At 43.6% G+C, this 20,257-nt stretch overlaps 1 protein-coding gene across 1 annotated transcript; it reads right to left on the bottom strand.

Annotated features, from left to right (window-relative positions):
* Positions 1-1,453: 1,453 nt before the first annotated feature.
* Positions 1,454-19,881, bottom strand: LOC135900372 (uncharacterized). Its single transcript, XM_070521973.1, has 4 exons — positions 19,860-19,881; positions 18,980-19,213; positions 12,028-12,228; positions 1,454-1,971 (listed from the first exon to the last, which is right to left on the bottom strand). Exons 1-4 carry the CDS (start codon positions 19,879-19,881, stop codon positions 1,769-1,771), a joined length of 660 nt encoding a protein of 219 aa, XP_070378074.1. The 3' UTR covers positions 1,454-1,768.
* Positions 19,882-20,257: the final 376 nt, after the last annotated feature.

Here is a 20,257-nt window from a genome sequence, read left to right as displayed (position 1 = left end):
CTAGTTTCCTCAATTTATTGTGTTTATCTTAAAGTACTTATCTCAAGTCAATCCTTCGGAAACCGGAAGGGTGAATCAATTTTAATGAAATGAAGAAATTTTCATCAGCCCGAGAGTAGCAAAAAAGCTGCAAAGGAAACCAATACATTTTTTTTTTCAGATAGCCTCGTAGATTAGGAAAATTTTGTGCTGCTTCGATGATTGAACCCAAGACCAAAGTCTTTCCGGAGCAGTCGCTCTACAATATCAGCTAACGAGGAGGGTTGCACATGGCGGAGCAAAGCCGAATTATTTGACAGCTCGACAGCGCTTAACGGGGCTCACACGGTTTGGCAGAAAGCAGCAAGGCGTAGGACGGTTTCAAGAAAGGGGAACAAATTGTCATCTGCCTGAAAAAAGCGCGAAGTTATAAAGGCAACATGTAACTATATAGGAAACATGAATTTTTCTCCGATAGCTTCGCAGTTGAACAAAAATTGATTCTGGTCGAGGAACCAAAGCCGGGAAGAGCGGTTTTCTGGGGTGGTCGCAGTGTCATCTATGCTTTATCCTACGTACAAAAGCACTGCGCCGGGCAGTTGCTCGGCTACGCACACAGGTTGTCTTGTCTTCGCTCGATTTTTTTGCTATTTCCACTCGTCCTAACAAGTGGGCAGTGCACTTCAGGGCAGCGTGTAGAGGAGACTGCATCAATAGTTTTAATCAGGTTCTTTAATTATCTAATTAGACAGCACTAAAGCGGAGCTTCCTTACATTGCTCGGGGTTGCAAATTAATCGCCGACCCATGTTGTAGCCTGCCCCTCAAAATAGCGAGGAATATCTACGCTCTTGGAGGCTAGGTTTATGACGTCGCGGTAATTACTTCGATCGATAGGTGGCAGGGCCACCGCTCAATGTATACTAGAAGGGGCGTTGGGCCCTGGCGGGTATCAGTAAAGCAGTGGTCTCCGCAACTCGTGTTTTTTTCGCTTAGTTTTCGGCGTGGCGTGCGAAGAACCAGTTTACGTAAGTTGTAGCAAGTGATGTCTCTGGTCGGTCTCTCCACATTTCTTTAGGGGAGCTGTTTAAGAGATCGAAGGTTTCTTTTTCTGCGAGTGAATAGCGGAAGATGAGTTGTCACGCAAAGCTTGCACGTAATAGGTTATTGCTAAGTTTTATTCTCCCCAATACCTGCGATTGCTGTGATTGCGGAATATTATACAGTGTGAGTCTTAACGCGTTGGTTGATGAAAGGATAACTATATAAACACTCACAGGTGTGCATATTCATTCCGCTGCTCCTTCGTGTGAGGAGAAGGCGAAGGATGAATGAATGATAGCCCACACGGCTTTTCCTAAGAAACAAAATCTGCCCTATCGTATTTCAAATTTGAATTAAAGTTGTACATTTAATGAATATTTCTTCTCTTTCAATATTTCAGAACAGTTTAAGGGGAAATCCGTGGCAACCGAGAATACATGAATTATCTCCTGGAATGAAGCAATCGTTTGCAAAAGAGTACCTTAGTTATGGCACCCTGGTATTTTATGAGTTTTTTGAACTGTAATACTTCTGAGGTATACACAAAAGAAAAGCTTGCTCAGAAATGTTCGGTCAGAGAATGTTTTGACATTCATTCCACAACCAAACAAAATTTAAGTTATGAGTACATTGCCTTTGAAGTAAATTTCGGCTTCCTATCACGTTTTCAGGAAACAAAGTTTAACGGTAGTGATTGATTGTCCACCTGTGGGTCAATCACGGTTACCGCACTGTCCAGTGCGTCTCTATCGCGTAACGTAGGCTTTGGCTCCGCAATGGCGCCTGCACTCTGCGATCGTGTCGTAGCCGCCATCGAGGCATATCCGAACATGGCGGCAGCGTCCGACGTCGGCATGGAATCTGGCCGTCACCTTCTTCAGCTCATCGCGGCACTCGAACGTAGGCTGGGTCGCGTTGCATTGACTGGCGGGGTCGGTCCTGTGCTTGCCTGCGTCAGTAAGAGTGAATCGACCAACGTCAGGACAAGTTACGGTTATTACAATCACAGTTGTTAGAAATACAATAATAGTTAAAATATTACAATTTATTGCCACTGCGCATGCTGAACTTCTGGTCCTTTCTGGCTTTTCTTTTCGTTCTGTTCTTCGCGATAGTGGTATAGAGTATCTATCAGTGCTGTATTTATTTATTTATTTATTTATTTACACATACTGCAGCCCCTGCTGGGGCTATAGCAGGAGGGGATAATACAATACATGAAAGAAATACAATAGGCAACAAAGAAGGTTTAGGCGCTGTGTTGAGAGAGTACAGACAAGAATTCATTTAATGGGAGAGAATGGTTGGTTCCTGGTAGCGAATTCCAGGCTTGAATTGTTTTAGGGAAAAAGCTATACTTAAAAGTATTAGTGCGTGCAAAAAATGGTGTGATGTTAAGCGCGTTAAGACAAGATGAGTGAATAATACCATGAAAAAATTTTAAGGAATGAACGTGTCGCTGTTCGGCGAGGGGTGTCAGGTTGAGTGAAGACATGACTGACGAAGGTGAGAACTGGTGGTCATAACGTCGGTAGACAAATCTGATCGCTTTCCTTTGTATGGCCTCAACTCTGTCTATGTCGCACTGCTTGTAGGGATTCCAAACGATACTACCATACTCAAGTATAGGGCGAACAATAGTTTTATATAACAGTAATTTAGTGTCGCGCGGAGCATTAGACAGAGTACGACGTAAATAACCGAGTTTTTGTAGAGCTTTAGTCGTAATGGATTCAATGTGCTTTGACCAGGACAGGTTAGTGGTGAACGTGAGACCAAGATATTTATATTCAGAAACGCGTTGAATTAAATTATCGTTAAATCCATAGCTGAAAAGGAACGGGTTAGCTTTATTAGAGAACGACATAACGACAGTCTTACGGAAGTTAATATTCATTTGCCATGTTTCACACCATTTAGCAAATCTGAGGAATGATTCATTAAGGCGAACATGCTCAGAGGGAGATGAAATGATGTCATACAATACGCAGTCATCTGCATACATTCGAATTTTAGATGATATCTCGTGTGGCAAATCATTAATATATAGTAAGAAAAGTAGAGGTCCTAGGACCGAGCCTTGAGGGACGCCCGATGACACATCCACCACCGAAGAATTGATGGAGTTAAAGCTTACGAATTGAGTGCGGTGAGACAAAAAACTTTCTATCGAGTTCACTAATTGAGGGTTGTTAAGAATGGCATTTAGTTTGGACAGTAGTCTTGAGTGAAGTACGGTATCGAAAGCTTTGGAAAAATCTATGAATATAGCGTCAATTTGAAATCCCTTATCCAGGTTAGAAGCTTTGTCATGCGTGAACTCGACAAGTTGTGTTATGGTGCTAAAACCGCGTCTGAATCCATGTTGCACATTAGAGAGAATGTTATTTGATTCAAGAAATTCCATAATGTGTTTGTATATTATATGCTCTAGTATTTTGCATGAATATGGTGTTAAAGATATTGGCCGGTAGTTAGAAAGATGCTGCTTACTACCTGACTTATGTAACGGAAGCACCTTAGCCATCTTCCACGATGAAGGTACTATGCCGGAAGTTAGTGATTTATTGAAGATAAGAGTAAGGTATCGTGAAGTCCATAAGGCATACCGAACGAGAAACAAATTCGGGATTCCATCAGGCCCCTCACTTTTCTTTGTATCAAGATTTAGTATGAGGTTTAAGACACCTTCTGCGCTAACTAAGACATCATTATTGGGGCAAGACGGATGAATGTTTGGAAAAGGAGGAACAATATGATTATCGCAAGTAAAAACGGACTTAAAGTATGCGTTGAAAGCGTTCGAGATTAATAGTGAATCACTAGTCATTTCGTTCTTTCACACATAAGGCTGTACAAGAGCTGTCACGAGGAAGAATGGATCCCCAGAATTTACGCGGGTTACTTTTCAAGAGAAGCGGTAGCTGCACGCTATAAAAAAATCTTTGGCTGATTTGGTTTTTGTACAAAGATCCTCTTTCGCCTTAGCTAACCTAGCAGTGTGTACGGGGTTATGGGAAGGAATAAGAACAATTGGTTGTTAGACAGCGCTGTGGTCTGCGTTCTTTTCTTCGTGCTATCGTTTAGCGCTGTTTTCTTTTTGCAACCATGAACCAACAAGCCAAAATGCGCACCCTTCTGCGGTTCTCTTATTTCATCCTTCCGTAACAATACATTGTGATGTGCTCCTTTGAGAACATTTGGAGAATAGTGCATATCTTTCTGAATGACTTACTCATCTATTTCCCTTTGGGTATAGCTAAGCAGTGCACTCCATATTCCAGTTAGCACAAACCATCCTCCCTACCACAGCTAAACCACGATGTGGGTGTAGCGCGGAATATTGTACTTCACACATTCCTTCTCTTGATAATAGACATGCGAGTAAGTATGCAAGAAAGTTTCGTTTAGGGCGGAAACTAATCCATGGTGTAATGTGATGTGATAATTCACGGACGGCTTCCGCGGATAATCCGTGGATAGCTCGTCCGAGCATGAAGCGAGATTTCCACTAGCATCGCGCGTATCTTCGTACTTCAGCTAAGTTAAAACGTAAAAACCGCTAGTAACAGTCATATAACATATAACAGTCATATAACAAACATATAAACACATGAAGTATGAAGTATAAAGAAAAAAATAACTCTAAGCCACCAAACTAAGTGCTGTTGCCTATATTAGCATAATGTATACATTTTAAAGCTCCCTTTGAAACGTGTAGGCCTATTGGCTGCAATGTCTTGCATTTGTGGAAGAGGAATGATTCTCTGTATTTTCTTGTTCATTCAGAACGGAAGTTTGACTAAGATTTAGAGTTTACATCTACTCTAAACTCTAGATCTTATCTAAACTCTACATCTGAGAGTCAAAGTTCCGTTCTGAACGAGTATGAAATACAGAGAATCATACCTTATGCATAAGTTCAAGAGGTTGCAGCCAATAGGCATAAAGGTTTCAAAGGGAGCTTTAGAATGCATTCGCTATTCTGAATTTTAAGCTATAGGTAACAACACTTTGGTTACTTAGCGTTTTTTTCTTTCATCTTCCTTTTTTCTTTTATTTATTTATATATTTATTCCATTTCAATGGTTTTTTATTTTCTCTTTCATGAGCACCCGTTTCTGCCTCTCCTTCTATTATCTATTTCAGAGACACGATAGCCCACGACTACCAGCGAAATAGGTAATAGAGAGGTGTTGTGCACGCCATTCACACGCCGGCTGACACACGGCCGTTGAGACGCCGTGTCGATGGCCGTGTGTCAGCTACCTCTATGTACTGTGCCGAGCAAGTCATATGTCGCCTTGAAAAAGACAAGTCCACTTGTCCAAACGTTGGCTTCCGCTTTTACCTTGTTCTAGTTTTGCTCATCGTCTTGAATTTCCATCTCCCGCCTTCCCCGTGCTTTCCTTGGAAAACTAGTAGCGTGCAGTTTAGAGGCGACATAACCAAGTATCCGTATTCTGACTAAGGTTCTTACGGTACAAAAATATTCGTAAGACCAGATGCAAGCCTACCGTAATAGCGGACGTATCATCAGCATGAGCAGCTGGCCAATGGCAAACAGCAATTACAAGCGATAAGCTTTGTGAATTTGGCTCAGAAAATTGGTTTAATCATCGGCTGCGGTGCCGAAATAAATTGCAGATATCTGAAAGGTAGTTCGACGCTTCGCTCTCACAAAATTTTTTGCTTTCTGTCTATGCGAAAGCTTCTAGGAAATCCACTCTCTCTCACAATTTACCTAATTACTACTGGCAGTATCATGGAGAAACAGGTTTCGTATTTCTTGTTATTACATGGTGTTTGGAACGAAGTCATACACACGAAGGCATACATGCAGTTGCAGAGATCTGGACTGCTGCTAATATTTACGTCTTTATATTCAAGAAAGAAAAAAGAAATGCTGTCGCAAATCTAACACTCTGGGAGCTTAAGGAGTACTAATGATCTGCATCCTTATGCTAATTTCGCGCAGGAATTTCTGCGCATGATCGCGCATTTTTCTAATGAGCGTGGCGATAAAGTTTGACCGTTCAGCTATGTGAGTTCACCGTTTTGAAAACCCTAAGACCTAACTGCAGGCTTTAAAAGAGGTCGCAGCTCAGTCGAACGGATGTTTCAATCTTCCGATATGTAAAGAAGCCAATGGTGTTCTCGTCGTATCTATTCGCTGAAGTACCTCGTACTCAAAAATGCATTCAAATTACAGCAGCGAGAACAGCAAATTTTGATTGAAAAGTTCGAAGAATCTATGAAAATTGTTGAAAATGCTGAACTTTGACAGAAACGTGACAGGTTTGGCTATCGTGTTTGCTTACAGAAAAGACGCCACCTCTTTGCGTACTGCTTATTCGGAGAACCAAAAAAAGGCAGAAGAGCAGTTTGGGCTTGATGTTACAGGAAACTAAGCCGGCAATGTGCTTTTGTAATGATCACTGTTGTAGACATGACAAGGTTGACGTCTATAACGAAAGCATGAACGGTGACGACATCAGCAATACCATTACACCCCGCCTTTGGGTAGAAACATTGAATGCATATCTAGCTATCGCAATCGTGAGCACTACAGAGAAATTTGCAGAAAGTTTGCTGCCGTAAGTATACATGTTGATGGCGCTAGCAAAGGTTGCAGGTAAGTTAAGTCAACTTGCCCTTAGAAGGTGCCGCTCCTAAATCCTAGCCATGTGCTGCTACTTTTGGCACGGCAAGCGTATACCGATAACAGATTTATCGGTTTCGCCAAGCGACATAAAATGTCAACAGCCTCCATAACACGCCCAACTGTGAAGAGACAAAGGCAACTGTTACTGATGGCTACGAAGTTGATAATCGTTAATTAGTTCGATAGCCTCTCGTTTTTATTTCTAGACTTAGATATTTCTGCTCACGTGGTAATTTGGCAGATCATAATAAAGGTTGTGAGCATAATTTTTTACTCTTCGTCACTGCTAATGAGCACTTCGGCGCTCTTGAAGAAAATAAGTCAACATTTCCTTTCCTGCGCTTTCTCTATTTAATAAAATTATAAGCTTTCCGAATCCGAACCTATTGCGACCCTTAACTAACCATCGCTGTGTTGCCACGCGAACATCTCGTCGGTCTCTCATGAATTTTTTTTCGAGTTTCCTTCCATTTATAAATAACTAGGAGCTCCAGATTACACTAATAGCCACACCAGCGATTTCTGCAGCTTTCTTTTTTCTCCTCCACGATTAGCCTAATGAGCTCCCTTGCTGGCGTATTTTATAGCGTTTCAGTTAGGCCTCTGCCTTGGAATTATGCGCCGCTCTTTTTTGCTTAGTCATCCCGGTTGGACTCTTCGCTAGTGGGAGCCATCACGTTGCACATCTACTTCAAACACCCGGTACGACCGTTTCCAAGTTGCTAGTCATCAATGACAGGGCTTAGTAGCAGGCTTTAAAACTTATCATACAGGTATTCTGGGCTCATGCTCGTGTGATCGTCTTCCAATGAGTTATACGTACACTTGACGAAGGGGGCCGGGGAATGTGCGCCTGCTGGGTTGCATAATCCCAGGGCGTTGTGATATACGGATTGCGGAGCTAAGGTGTGGCCGATATTTTTGCAGCTATGATGTTGTGCTTCAGTGACAGAAGTCGATATGAAATGACCGCGTGGTTAAAGAAGCCCCCAGGTGCCGAAGTGGACCTTAAAACGGATCGTGGCACGTATATCGAAAAGAGTTCCAGTAAGAAGTGAAGGATTTACAGTTCTAGGAATTGCGAGTGCTAGACGTAGCTTATATTATGCAGTATTTCAAAGCAGAGAGAAAATTTATTTCGCAGAAAAGCAAACATTAAATGCATTTGGCGCGGAGAATTGACAACTGGTTTACGTCAAAACACATCCTTTCCTCTCCTGTTCAAATGCAAATATGCTCAGTAACATAGTTAGGTGATAGCAAAAATACGCACTCACACACACACGCACACGTGTGTGTGTGTGTGTGTGTGTGTGTGTGTGTGTGTGTGTGTGTGTGTGTGTGTGTGTGTGTGTGTGTGTGTGTGTGTGTGTGAAAAATTAAATTATGGGGTTTAACGTGCCAAAACCACTTTCTGATTACGAAGCACGCCGTAGTGGAGGACTCCGGAAATTTGGACTACCTGGGGTTCTTTAACGTGCACCTAAATCTAAGTACACGGGCGTTTTCGCATTTAGCCCCCATCGAAATGCGGCCGTCGCGGCCGGGATTCGATCCTGCGACCTTGTGCTCAGCAGCCCAACATCATAGCCACTGAGCAACCACGGCGGTTATGTGTGTGTGTGTGTGCGTGTGTGCGTGTGTGCGTGTGTGCGTGTGTACGTGCGTGGCTGTGTACGTGTGTGCGTGTGCGTGTGCGTGCGTGAGTGCGTATATCTTATAGCCCTTGTATTGCTTTCGTGTACGTTGAATGTCATCGCTAAGCTGCTGGCACTTTACTAAACGACCCCTTCCCTCGCGCCCAAACGTGTTTCTCTTTTGCCATTTAAAACTACGAAGTGGTTGTGGCGACACACTCTGGCACAAACCCTAGATTTGCTCTTGAACTGAATATTGCTAGGATCATAACAATTTTCACTATACGTCTCAAAATGAAACTCGACTTGATTGAGCTTAGCCATTCTGCGGGCCCATTACTTGAATTTGCAGCACGTTAAACCACCTAATGCGAAAAGGAAAAAGACCCTGCACACACCTAACAAGTCTGTCAGGCAAAATATAGACTTCTGCGCCAGTTTGTCCACGCCGCCTATATTTAACAAGTATTCCAACTTGTACGGCTCGACGACGTTTTCCTTGCAGTTAGTAACGAAAGTGCTGAAAAATGTCGGAGAAATCACTTCGATCATAACCTAGTCGTTCACTTGTAACGCCCATCCAGAGCTTAGCGTTCGTTTCTTATAGTGTTTCGATGTATTTGGGAATGACTCCGCACGAACCACCCCCATTCAATTATCCAGGGTGCGTTTCCAAACGGTCTCCGTGTCAGAAACAGTCGTGCCGTGCGCACGGTGGTTCGCTACGCTGCCGAGCAGAAGTTTTCCCATTTTCGCTTCTATGAATCCTGTGCGCCGAATCGCAACCACCTGCTTCACTCTGGAGTTGCTGCTGTTCTTTTCATCCTTTTCGTGTGTGTACTTCCCGGTCATACCCGATGAGCTTAAACATTGGACGCTTAAGTGAAACTTTCAATTGGAACACGGCTGTGATTTATTCTGCTGGAAGACCGGCCGCGAGGTGTTTTCCACGAGGGAACTATTTTATCGCTCCTTGGCCTTAGGACAGTATGGTTAACAGCAGAGAAAGAATCGTTTGCGTTGTCTAAGCTGGCACGCCTGCTCCACCGTTCGCATAATTGTACAAACCGTTGGCATCGCAAGTTTTGGTCGGGGCACTTTTGCTCCGGAAGCAAGTCTGATTCTTCCAGGTCGCTTTTTCTCCGTATTATTTTCTCTCATAAACGAGGTGACGTCTTCTGTTTCGGAACAGCTTGGTGACGGTCACATTCTGCTAAGAATCTATTGCAAGTGTAAGTGATGGCTACACGACTGCACTATACGCGTAGGCCGCGTGCTTTTTATTCACGTCGCTACGGAAAAGGAGCTGCAGAGTGCAGTTATTAAACATTCGTAGACATGAAAGTTTAGGTGCGTAAGCAAAAGGCTCGAACGGCCGTCACAGCGAAAGAAGTAGCGACTCTGTGAAGTCATCGACGTTTTCTCAACCTACGCTCTTACAAGGCCACATCAAGTTTTGCAACTTCTGCCTTTTATGCACTCGTGCGCGAGAGTGCCGCGAGCATGCATGCGATGAGTATGTGCCAAACCGCGTTTTTTCAAGTTACCGCGTACTTATAAAGACTAGCAGTATAGGTTACTCCAAGTTTTGCAGAATCACTGTGGCCCACAAAAGAGCGTCGTTTGCCGCCTCTGTACGTAGATGCGCTGTAATCTTGTCCTGGTTTCTCAATAGATGATCTCTGTCTTCAACTCAGCTTCTTTTTTTGTTTTTTCTTGTTTCTTTTGGGTTTTTTTCAGCTATCACACCCATGGATGTCTTTTCTAGCCTTAAATGTCTTTCTTTCTGGCTTATTGCTACGAAAGAAGCAAAGTAACGCGAGAAAGTTGGCGTTCTAAGGGTTGTATTTCGAAAGTGTTCTTTTAATCAACTCACTGGCAATGATGTCACAAACACGTGCGTAACTGCTGACACAAATGGCGTCAGACCGATATCGACGCGATGTTGACGCAAGGTGTAGCCACGCAGCCGCAAGTTCTTGATTTCTTTTTTCAGTTTCTTCATGTTTCTGTTATATTTCCATTTCCCCCCTTCTTTAACACAGTGCCGTACATAGGCTCCCTGCCTTCTTACCTTACGGAGCATGAGGCTTGTGTGCTACGACACAATGCGAATCAAATTTACAGAGTCAGTGAGAACGCGTGCGAGGAAAAAAAAGGAAATCAATATGCGATGCCGGGTGCGTCAGAGAAGGGATGGGAAAGAGCAAGTTAGTTGTAAGCTGATCTAGCCGTGGAAAAGGCATGTCGGCGGTTGTTACTCTTGAACATGTCCTTCCTAAGCTTTGTGGAGCTAGACACGCCACATCGTTATAGGTCACGTAAGAAAGTATCGCGCCACGAGCGCTATCAAAAAGGATCAACAAGGCAGCTGGAAACACGCTGTGGTAGCTTAGTAGCTATGCCACTGCGCTGTTAAGCTCGAGGTTGCGCGTCCAATCTCTGCCGCGACGGTCCCGATCCTATGGGAGGGAAATGCAAAGGCACCCGAGTACTTAAATTGAGGCGCACGTTAAAGAAACCCCAGGTGGTCAAAATGTAATACGCAGTTTCCGACTATACGACGTGTCTCATAATGAGTTTGTGGTTTTCGCACGTAAACCCTCCTCCTCCCCCTTTCTTTTAAGGTAACTGGTCGGAGTTGATGTAGGACACTTAAATACACCAATTCCACTTCGTACCCACTGAGCATGGCTTACTACACGAAGCGATTAGTGCCGTTAGGAAATATAGGTAAACGTCGTCGCTCCCCGAGTAAGTGACGCTAAGTTATGTAGACGAAACACTATTCATCTGAAACGGCACTGTCGCTACGGCAAGGCCAGGTACAGACTGTACGGCGTTTCCTTCGCGTCCACAGAACGAGTAAAGCGACAGGCGAGTGCCTTAAATGCGATGCTTAAGGGCGTTTCCAGGGACACGCGTTGTCCTTCACGGAGGATATATGTTTCACTCGGGTCGGCCGCCTGTTTCGTCAACGATTAACGTTCAGCATTCGCATGAACCGAGCATTCCGCGCGCTGAATAAAAATTAGGGGCAGCACAGAATGTTCGAGCGCAGTCATGAAATTCCTTTGGGGATGAGTGAATGTTAGTGGAGCGTACGTTTTACAGAAAGGACACTGCCCACCGAGAGTATGGGTATGCATGGTCATTGCATTGGCACTGTACTTAGCGGATATAAGTCCATGCCGCGCTTATTTCAGCTGGGTCTTATCGTTCATTCTCGAGTTGCTTTACTAGTGCCCCTTGCTTCTCTTGTTGTAAGTACTATCTAAAGTTCTCTGAGGCAGAAACGCTTACCCTAAACTCGCAAACGTTCCCTCGGCATTGGAAGGAAAATAGAGCGACGAAGCTTGTGCACCTGCGTTACTGCGCTTAGTAGTTCGGCCGAGATTTAGAACACTTTCGGTTACTTCGAACAGATACTGAATCGCCGCGAACGATGCATTCGCGTTTGTCGAAACGCGGTAGCAAAAAAACGGGAAAAAAATCATTCGAATTGGTCACTCCGTTATGTATTCTATCTCACTTTGTTGTTTCAAAAAAGTGGACTTTCTCTGGTCCAGTTTAATCTAACTGAATGAAAATACGAAACTCCTTTTTCAGGCGTGCTTTCACTTGCACGCGCATTGTCGTCGTACTTTTATTTTATTTCATTGCCACAGGAAGTTATGCGCAAGTACAGGTGGTGAGCACTCACCAAGACAGGCTTCCTTGCACTGCTCGGTGGTCTCGAAGCTAGCGTGCCGGCCGTGGTACCGGCACTGCCCTCTCTGGTGCTCCTCCTTGCAGCCAGTCCCATCAAAGTACGACGGGTAAAGCAGGTCGTCAGCCCTACACCGCCGCAATTCCGCCGCGTCCGTGTCGACGTCCGGACAGAGCACGGACAGTTCCGGAGATCCTGTCGCGCCAGCTGCAGCTGTGATTACGTCGGCCACAGGACGGCGACCCAGAAGAGCCTCTAAATCCGGTTTAAGCTTCTTGCATAATGTAGAGAGTGCTTCGCCGTAAGTCTAGTGCCAACCACTCGGACGGCTAAGCGATTAGCTGTCGCAAGCTACAGATCTGCTCTAGGCATGCCCATGGCAGTGATGTCAAGTGCTAGCTAGTACATTCGTCGCTGTAAACCAATACACCAATCAAAAATAGCATTGCCGTCTGCTCCGCACTAGATATTTGAAGTGCAGGAAGAAGAGCTCCATGCACCATGTGGACACATATGCAATTTTTCTACTCTCGTTCAGTTCCTGCTTTGCCGTTTATTTGCCATCAAATATGATTTGCCGTTTTTCCAGTGGGTAAAGGCTTATATAGCCACGTTCATTGAAGCATATTAGCAAAATGCATGTTCGTATTCCTTCCGACTGATACGCATTTTTTTAAAGTTGCAACTAGTCTACCATACCTCGATACTGCCGCCGAAATTCTGATGCTGTATAGCTGTTATAATAATAGTTTTCTTCCGTGCAAGTGTAAAGGACCACGCATTCCCACAAGCTTTCTCGCGGTGATGATTGCCCGTTTACTCACAGAGTGTATGTCGCACTTACATTTCAATACGGGACAATCAATCTCCGCGTAGCAACAAATAGAGAGTTGTTGATAATAGATTGAAACGTGGCTTTGTCGATACTGTATAACTTTATTTTCTCCAATACAGGCAAAGCGCAAATATACGTTAACTAGGAAAGGTGGAAATAATTAATTTTGTTTGCCTTCCTGAAGGTTGTGCAAAAATTTGGAGGTGCGCACTGATGGCTTTAGAGTTTATTATTTACCTCAAAAGCTTCTCTTAGTAAATGCGAAGGTTACTTTACCTAAACGGTACCTGACTGCCAAGCCTGCAATGCCAAAGCACTGAAACAAAGAAGGATCGCAGTTATCTAAATTATACCTTCTGCCGCAGTTCGGTGCTACGCAACCGGATTATCCTAACTTTCCGACATTTTCTGAAAAGAGGAAGAACCATTACGTAATATATAGGTTCTGATTTTTTTTCTTCTGTGTTTAGTTTTCAACATTATTGAAGCTCTTGGGGCCCTGTAGCCTAAAACTATTCCAATCTGTTTGTATTGCAAACTCGCGACATCAAATTTATGTAACTGGCGACGCAAGCACCGGGCGGTGACCCGCTTTGTTGTCTTAATAGCCCAATCAAACGATCTCCTTCTTTGTAGGTGGTCACTTTTGTTTGCTTTAAAAGCGAATGACATTGTCTGCATTGAGCGGGTTTTTTTATCTAATTAGCTGAGAAGAGGCGAGGAGCACGCTCAAGTGGAGAGGTTTTCGATAGGGCCGAGCCAGCGCTGCGAAAATAGATAACCGCATGAGGAGGGTGGTGCAGGAGTCTGCCATTGGTCCACTGCCCCTCGTTTAGCTTGTGGGGGCTGGTCGAAAATTGTGGCGGCGTGGAACGGCCTGTTGAAAATTCCGCCAAAACAGATCATCACCAAAGAAGAGTTGGCAGAGCGCTGTTGTATACGTGCCGAAAAACTCGATAACGTTATATTGCCAAAACCTGTTTATTATACGCAAATAATTCATTTCTCTCTGGCAGCTCCGAGTAGCCAGCGCATGAGCGATTGGCAGGCAGCCGTCTTCTATTCCTTTCGGAACGGGCCATGCTCTGGCTAGTCAGAAGAAAAATCATTATTGATCGGCGTATGAATGCCTCTTTAATGCGTACGCATCACTTTGACGTGGTGAGTTATCGCGGTTTTGCGTCGTCGCGTGAAAGACAGACGAAGTGGAAGCAGCCCCAGAACTTTTTACCAGTAGCAGATGGCTAATGGAAAAAAAAGCGTCGAATCAGAAATTATAATGCTTTTTTGTTCCACCTGGCCTAGAATAATGAGTGTGCAAATATCATATCGGATGGGGGCTTCACGCGGTTTTTATGACATCGCGTGACGGACAGGTAAAGTGGGCGTGACACGAAAATTTTTGACCAATTGTGAAGGGCTGATTGCAGAATCGGAATAGAAAGGTTTGGAATAGCTTTATTTATTGATTTTATTTATTTTATTTATTTGATACCTGCTTCGCCTATGCAGGCATCCCAGCAGGGGGATACATAAAGCTAAGCATCATATTTGAGAACAATAAGGAACTTGATTACCCAAAGCGCGGTAAAAATCATCATTAGAGACAATCGATACAATCTTAGGCGGAGGAGAATTCTACTCTCTTATGCATGTCACAAAAAAATTAATAGCGCAAGACGTCACCTTTAAAGGAAATTCATTTACTTTGAGACTGTGGTCCCTTCTTTGGGATATGTAGCACGGCGCTTGGATGTACTTCTCCTTATCGATTCGTTTGAAATGGTAGATATTATAAAAAAAAAATTTAAACCTGAGGTTTCGTCTACGATCTTTCAAGTCATCCTATTTAAGTTTACCTTTGCTTTCGCTCATACTAAGTTGACGATCCCAATTGCCTAAAACGAATCGCACTGTCCTATTCTGTATTTCTTCAAGCGTATCGGCCAGCCTTTTGGTATACGGATCCCAGCAAACGCATGCGTACTCTAACGATGAGCGCACATGAATGAAATACAGTTGTTCTTTTAAGTTAGATGGAAGTTCGCTGAAATTTCGTCTTAAAGAAGCCAAAACACGTGCAGCCTTAACTTTGATGTGGTTAACGTGCTCAGTCCACCTCAAATCACTCGTTAAATAAACTCCTATATATATTCGCTGGCCGTGCTCAAAGCAGCGTTAATTACGGTATACGTATTCAACTGGTATGAACGTTTCCCTGTAAAGGTGACGCGACCACACTTTTTAACATTCAACGACATTTCTGAATGGGCACACCAGGCTGCTGTTACATTCAAATCATGCTGGAGGTATTCGGAATCACGTTCATTCTCTATAGTCCTGTAAACGACACAGTCATCTGCGAACATTCTGAACGGAGATTTGAGGCCAATAGTAACGTCATTTATATACGACAGAAACAAAAGAGGGCCCAGAACTGAGCCCTGAGGAACTCTTGAGGTCACGGGAACATATCCGGAAGAACAACCATTGAGATCGACCGAACGACTGCTGTCTTAGTGAGATATACTCGGCTATCCATGCAATAACAGATTCATTCAGTTTATAGCCCCGTAATTTACTAATAAGAACATCATGAGGTACAACATCGAATGTGTTTTTGTAGTCCAAGAAAATACAATGAACTACTTCACGATCATCTATTGCTAGAGCCAAATCATGCGTGAACTCAACAAGCTGCGTTGAGCAAGAAAACCCTTGCTGACATCCGTGTTGAGTAGCATGCAGAAGATTATGTTTAACCAAATGTGTCACTATACAGCTAGAAAGGACATGTTCAAATATTTTACATGTTGTACTAGTTAAAGACACCCGCCTGGTTCTCAACGTCATTTCTTGGTCCATTCTTATGAGCAGGTGCAACACGTGCTAATTTCCAATCACGAGGTAGTGCTTTCTTAACTAAGCGCTTCTGAAAAAAACAGTGAAAGCACAAAGATAACGTTGCTAAACAGTTCTGTTATTATTGCTGCTGAAATATCACCTGAGCCACACGCTTTAGCTGGTTTGACACTCTCTAACAATTTTCGAATACCAGACACACTAAAAGTGACCTCAGCCATCACTTCTGCCTCAGTGGAAAAAACCGTGCTAACAACACGCGAACTACTTTGACTAAACACGGACGAAAAATAACTCCTAAAGAAGGCTGCCTTAGGCGCGTCATCGTCAACGACTGTGTGAGAATATTTTAGAGGAGGAATAGATGTAATTTATTTACCATTGAGGCGAACGTATTTCCAAAACTGTTTCGAGTCCTCTACGAGCTTCTCACCAAGACACGAGAAGTAAAAAATCTTAGGTACTTTAGTTAGACTTTGAAAGTCTAATTTCAATCTTCTTAGCTCACACTTGTTTTGCAAATAAATATTTTTTTCCATTTCATGTACATTCACCTTATACGTCGCAGTAGAGTACGCAGCTGAGTGTTAAACCATGGTTTATCCCTAGTGCGTTTAGACGACAAGATTTGAATGGGAACGAAAGTTTCACGCAAATCAAATAGTTTTTTTCTTTAAACACGTTCCATAACTATTCAGTATTCAGTTCGTCTGATAGTACATCAAAAGTAGGTAAATGAGTTTCAAATGCCGAATTAATTCCGTCATAATTTCCGTCATAATAATTTTCGTCATAATTTCCGTCATTAATTCCGTCATAATATATGCGCACACTATTCTGGAAACATTTTTGTGAACAGATATATTCTCAAGATTTGCATCAGCCAAAACTATACTGTAGTCCCTAACACCGGGTAAAACATGGTCATTTGATACAATATCAGGCATATTACAAAGAGATCAAGAACATGACCTGTAGCGTCATTTCGAGAGGCCTCACGGACGTACTGTTTAAATTTGTACTCGTCCAGAATATGAAGCAAAAAACGTCGCATATAGTCGGCCTCCGACAGTATACCTTGGTTCACTGCATTACCAATTAATATGTGGAAGGTTAAAGTCGCGCCCTACCAAAATATGATCCCCTTTATTCGTTTCAAGATACTCAGACAATTTGAAAAACTGCTCGAACGATGTGCTAAGAGGCCTATAATATGAACCAACTACGACACCTTTCCCATTCTGCAGCCGAATTCTACAAAAACACATTCAATGTCATTAGCAGAACGATCCAACAATATACTAGGTATAGCGGTACTTACACGCCTCCTCCTCTTGCACCCAGGAGGAAAAACGTCAGAATCCGCAATTACAGAATCAAGCCACGACTTTGTGCCCAAAATGTGCCTTTACGTTATAGCGCCTTTGAGCTGGAATAATGTAACAATTCATTTTTTCTTAATTACATAAAATTAATATTGGCCATTTATAGCCGACCAATCGCAGTCATAACGTGAGCAGAGTGCTGCTCGGAAAACAAAAGAATCGTGAAAATGGAATACCATTAAACTGGGAATCGTTGCGTCTTTCAGCCGTGGTTTTCGTGTAAGATTACGGAGTTATCAACTTTTCCTTTCGGAAGTTTAAAACTTCATAACACAAGCATTTGACATTCGAAGGTAACAGAGAGGGTAATCCTTGTGAAATTTGAGATGAAAGTAAACAGATCGAATGTCGCATGAATTTATCTCCCTTGATTAGGTATTCGTTATTTTTTTTAATTGCGCCGGATGTCTAATCAGTTTTAAAGTTCAAATCGAAGCTTACGACGTTGCCCCTGGTATTCCAGGACGTTCCTCAACTGAACGCTCAACCTTAACTAAATTATCGTAATGATGATTATCAATTTTATTGGCATTTTCGAAACGGGGAGGTCACAAATAGTCGCCTATCCTGCTTCAACTAACAAAAACCCGTATTCACAATAATCTGTTACGATAGACTTATTCGAAAGAGAACACTCCAGCCAACCCTTACGCTGGGCATATTATTAGCAAAGGGAACTGAGCAATGACAAATGCCTACGAAGGAAATGCTTTGTGAATTCAGCCTTACGTTTTACTCCATCTATTACAGCCTACCATGCTGCCTATCCCTCTTTGATCTTTCCTCTCTTAAATAAAACATATAACTCTATATCGTACAGTTACTATCTATGTCTATAACGAACCCGGCAATATCGATCAGCTCCCTGCTTTTCCCCAAGAATATTCTAAAACATATCTGGTTAACCTCCCTACCCCTTCATCTCTCTCTCTTGCGCATCTTGACTGCGGACTCGTTAAAGTTCCCATTTGCTTTGAAACCCAGCGCTTCTCGAAGGCTTTCACATCTGTCGTGTAACCATTTTTTTTTTTCTTTTTCAGAATGGCGACAGATGCGTTAGACAAGCTCGCTAACATTAGTACATATAGCGAAAGAGCGCTCCTGGAATACGAGTGATGGCTGTGCAAGATGAGAATATGGGACATGACGTGAGACACTCGTTAAGTAAACGATTGTGTGTATATGGGAGCTGTTTTCAAGTAAACGATCAGTTGTTAGACAATGCTTGTATTGTCTTTTTTTTTCGTGTGTCTTCTTTGTGTCGTTCATCCGCGCTATATTACGGAAATGGGTTCTCACGAAGTGGGTCAATTCACCGTACACAGTTGCCGCGCTCATTATTGTGGCAGAGTCTTGTAGGATACGGTAGCGTGAGGGTCAAACGAAAAGCTTATCTACGCAGCAGCAACCTCAGCCGTATATTTGGCTTCAGTGTGGGAGCGTCCTTCCTAAATGATGCCGTGTGCACCGTACGCCCACCAGAAATACGTACGTAGCCAAAGTACGAGCAGTGTGCTAAGCGCTCTAATTTCTATAGCCCCATGATCGAAGAGAATGCTTTCATCACCTGCACAGCAGGGCAGTAAAGACAAAAAACATTGAGAATAGTCTAGCGAGAGAGGAACTCAATACAATGAAACTAGGTGCCCTACTGAACAAGGCTGCAGCACCGGGCGCTTAAATGTCTATGTATGTTTTGTTTCATTTTGGTCGCAGCGCATGCACATTTTGTCTCGGTAGCCCCCAGGCCGGTGTATACGGCCGCACTACCTGCTTCCCTGTAAACTCGCAATCTGTCAGTTAACATTCTACTATTTCTTTGCCATCGCAAACGTTTTATGTGAGCGATTACGTGCTCCCTCACCTGGACGCCAGGAACGGTCGTCACCGTCTCCGCACGCTAGATAGCACTCGCTCACGTCGCGGAAGAACCCGGCCGACGACCCTCGCACGCAGTACGTGTCCGAGGACACCCGCGTGCACCTTTGCTCCACAGCGTTCCAGGCGAATGCATTTTGGCGGACCGGACGATTGTCGTTCTCCGAGTCGGCGCAGATACTGGGCTTCACTGGTGCACAATCGGGGACCGTCTCAGTAGCTGCACGTGCGCGGATTGCATCGAGTAAAAGAAAGAAAAACGCCAGGCATTTGTTGGGTCCTCTTACGACATCGTTCTAGCGGAGCAAGACGTTGACGAACGGGCCCTATAACGTAAGACTATTCTAATGTGTTTTGTTCCGATCTCCTGACGTCAAGCTTACGTAACCGCCGATGCCAGCATCGGGTGGTGGCCCGCAGCATTGCCTGAAAATTCCCAATGAAACGCTCTCTTCGTTTATAGGGGTTACCTTTTGTTTGCTTTCAAAACAAATAACGTTGCCTACATTTAGTGGTTTTTCTTTTCTAATTGGCTGAAAAGCGGTGAGGAGCACCCTATAGTGGAGAGGGATTCGATGGGGCCGAGCCAGCGCAGTGAAAATAGATAAGCGCATGACGAGGCTAGTGCCGGAGTGTGCCATTGGTCCGCTTCCCCTGACTTAGCTTCTAGTGGCTGGTTGGAAATCGCGGAGGCGTGCAACGAAAGGTTAAGAATGCCGCTAGAACTGATCCACACCAGACAAGAGTTGACAGAGCGATGTCGTATATATATACCGAAAGGGCTCGATAACGTTATGCTGCTACACAAACATGTTTATTATACGCAATTGAATCCATTCTCTCCGGCAACTCCAAGTAGTCAGTGCCTGAGCTTCCATCAGCAGCCATCTTCTATCCCTTTTGGAGCGGGGCAGTCTCGGCTATTCAGAAAAAAAATCCACTTTTCTTTCGATAGATTAGAGCATTTTTACGTGTACACGTCACTTTGACGCAATGAGTTTTCCTGGTTTGGTGACGTCGAGTGGGAGACAGAGGAAATGGGTGCAGCGTGAAATATTTTTACCAATAACAGAGTGTTAATAGCGAGAAGGCGTCGAATCAGAAATAATTATGTATTTTTGTTCGGTTGAATCATGCATAAAGAGTGTGTACACGTCAAGCATTGGGCAATCATGGAGAGCTGATTGCAGAATTGGAATAGAAAAATTTGGAATAGTTTTACGTTATAGCACCTACATCGTGCGTCCTGTCCACTTCGCTCGTC

Source organism: Dermacentor albipictus, chromosome 7 (genome assembly GCF_038994185.2).
Source record: "Dermacentor albipictus isolate Rhodes 1998 colony chromosome 7, USDA_Dalb.pri_finalv2, whole genome shotgun sequence".
Taxonomy (NCBI): domain Eukaryota; kingdom Metazoa; phylum Arthropoda; class Arachnida; order Ixodida; family Ixodidae; genus Dermacentor; species Dermacentor albipictus.
Note: the sequence above shows the minus strand (reverse complement) of the source record. Positions and strands in the feature narration are given on the sequence as shown.

What these genes read in the sequence shown, in the direction of transcription:
- LOC135900372 (XM_070521973.1), bottom strand. Translation starts at nt 19,881, where the DNA reads ATGGCTGCTGATGGAAGCTCAG. An exon ending in GGCTGCTGATGGAAGCTCAG is followed by an intron (nt 19,214 to 19,859) that starts GCACTGACTACT and finishes GCGCACGTGCAG; the next exon opens with CTACTGAGACGGTCCCCGAT. An exon ending in CGACCGTTCCTGGCGTCCAG is followed by an intron (nt 12,229 to 18,979) that starts GTGAGGGAGCAC and finishes CTGGCGCGACAG; the next exon opens with GATCTCCGGAACTGTCCGTG.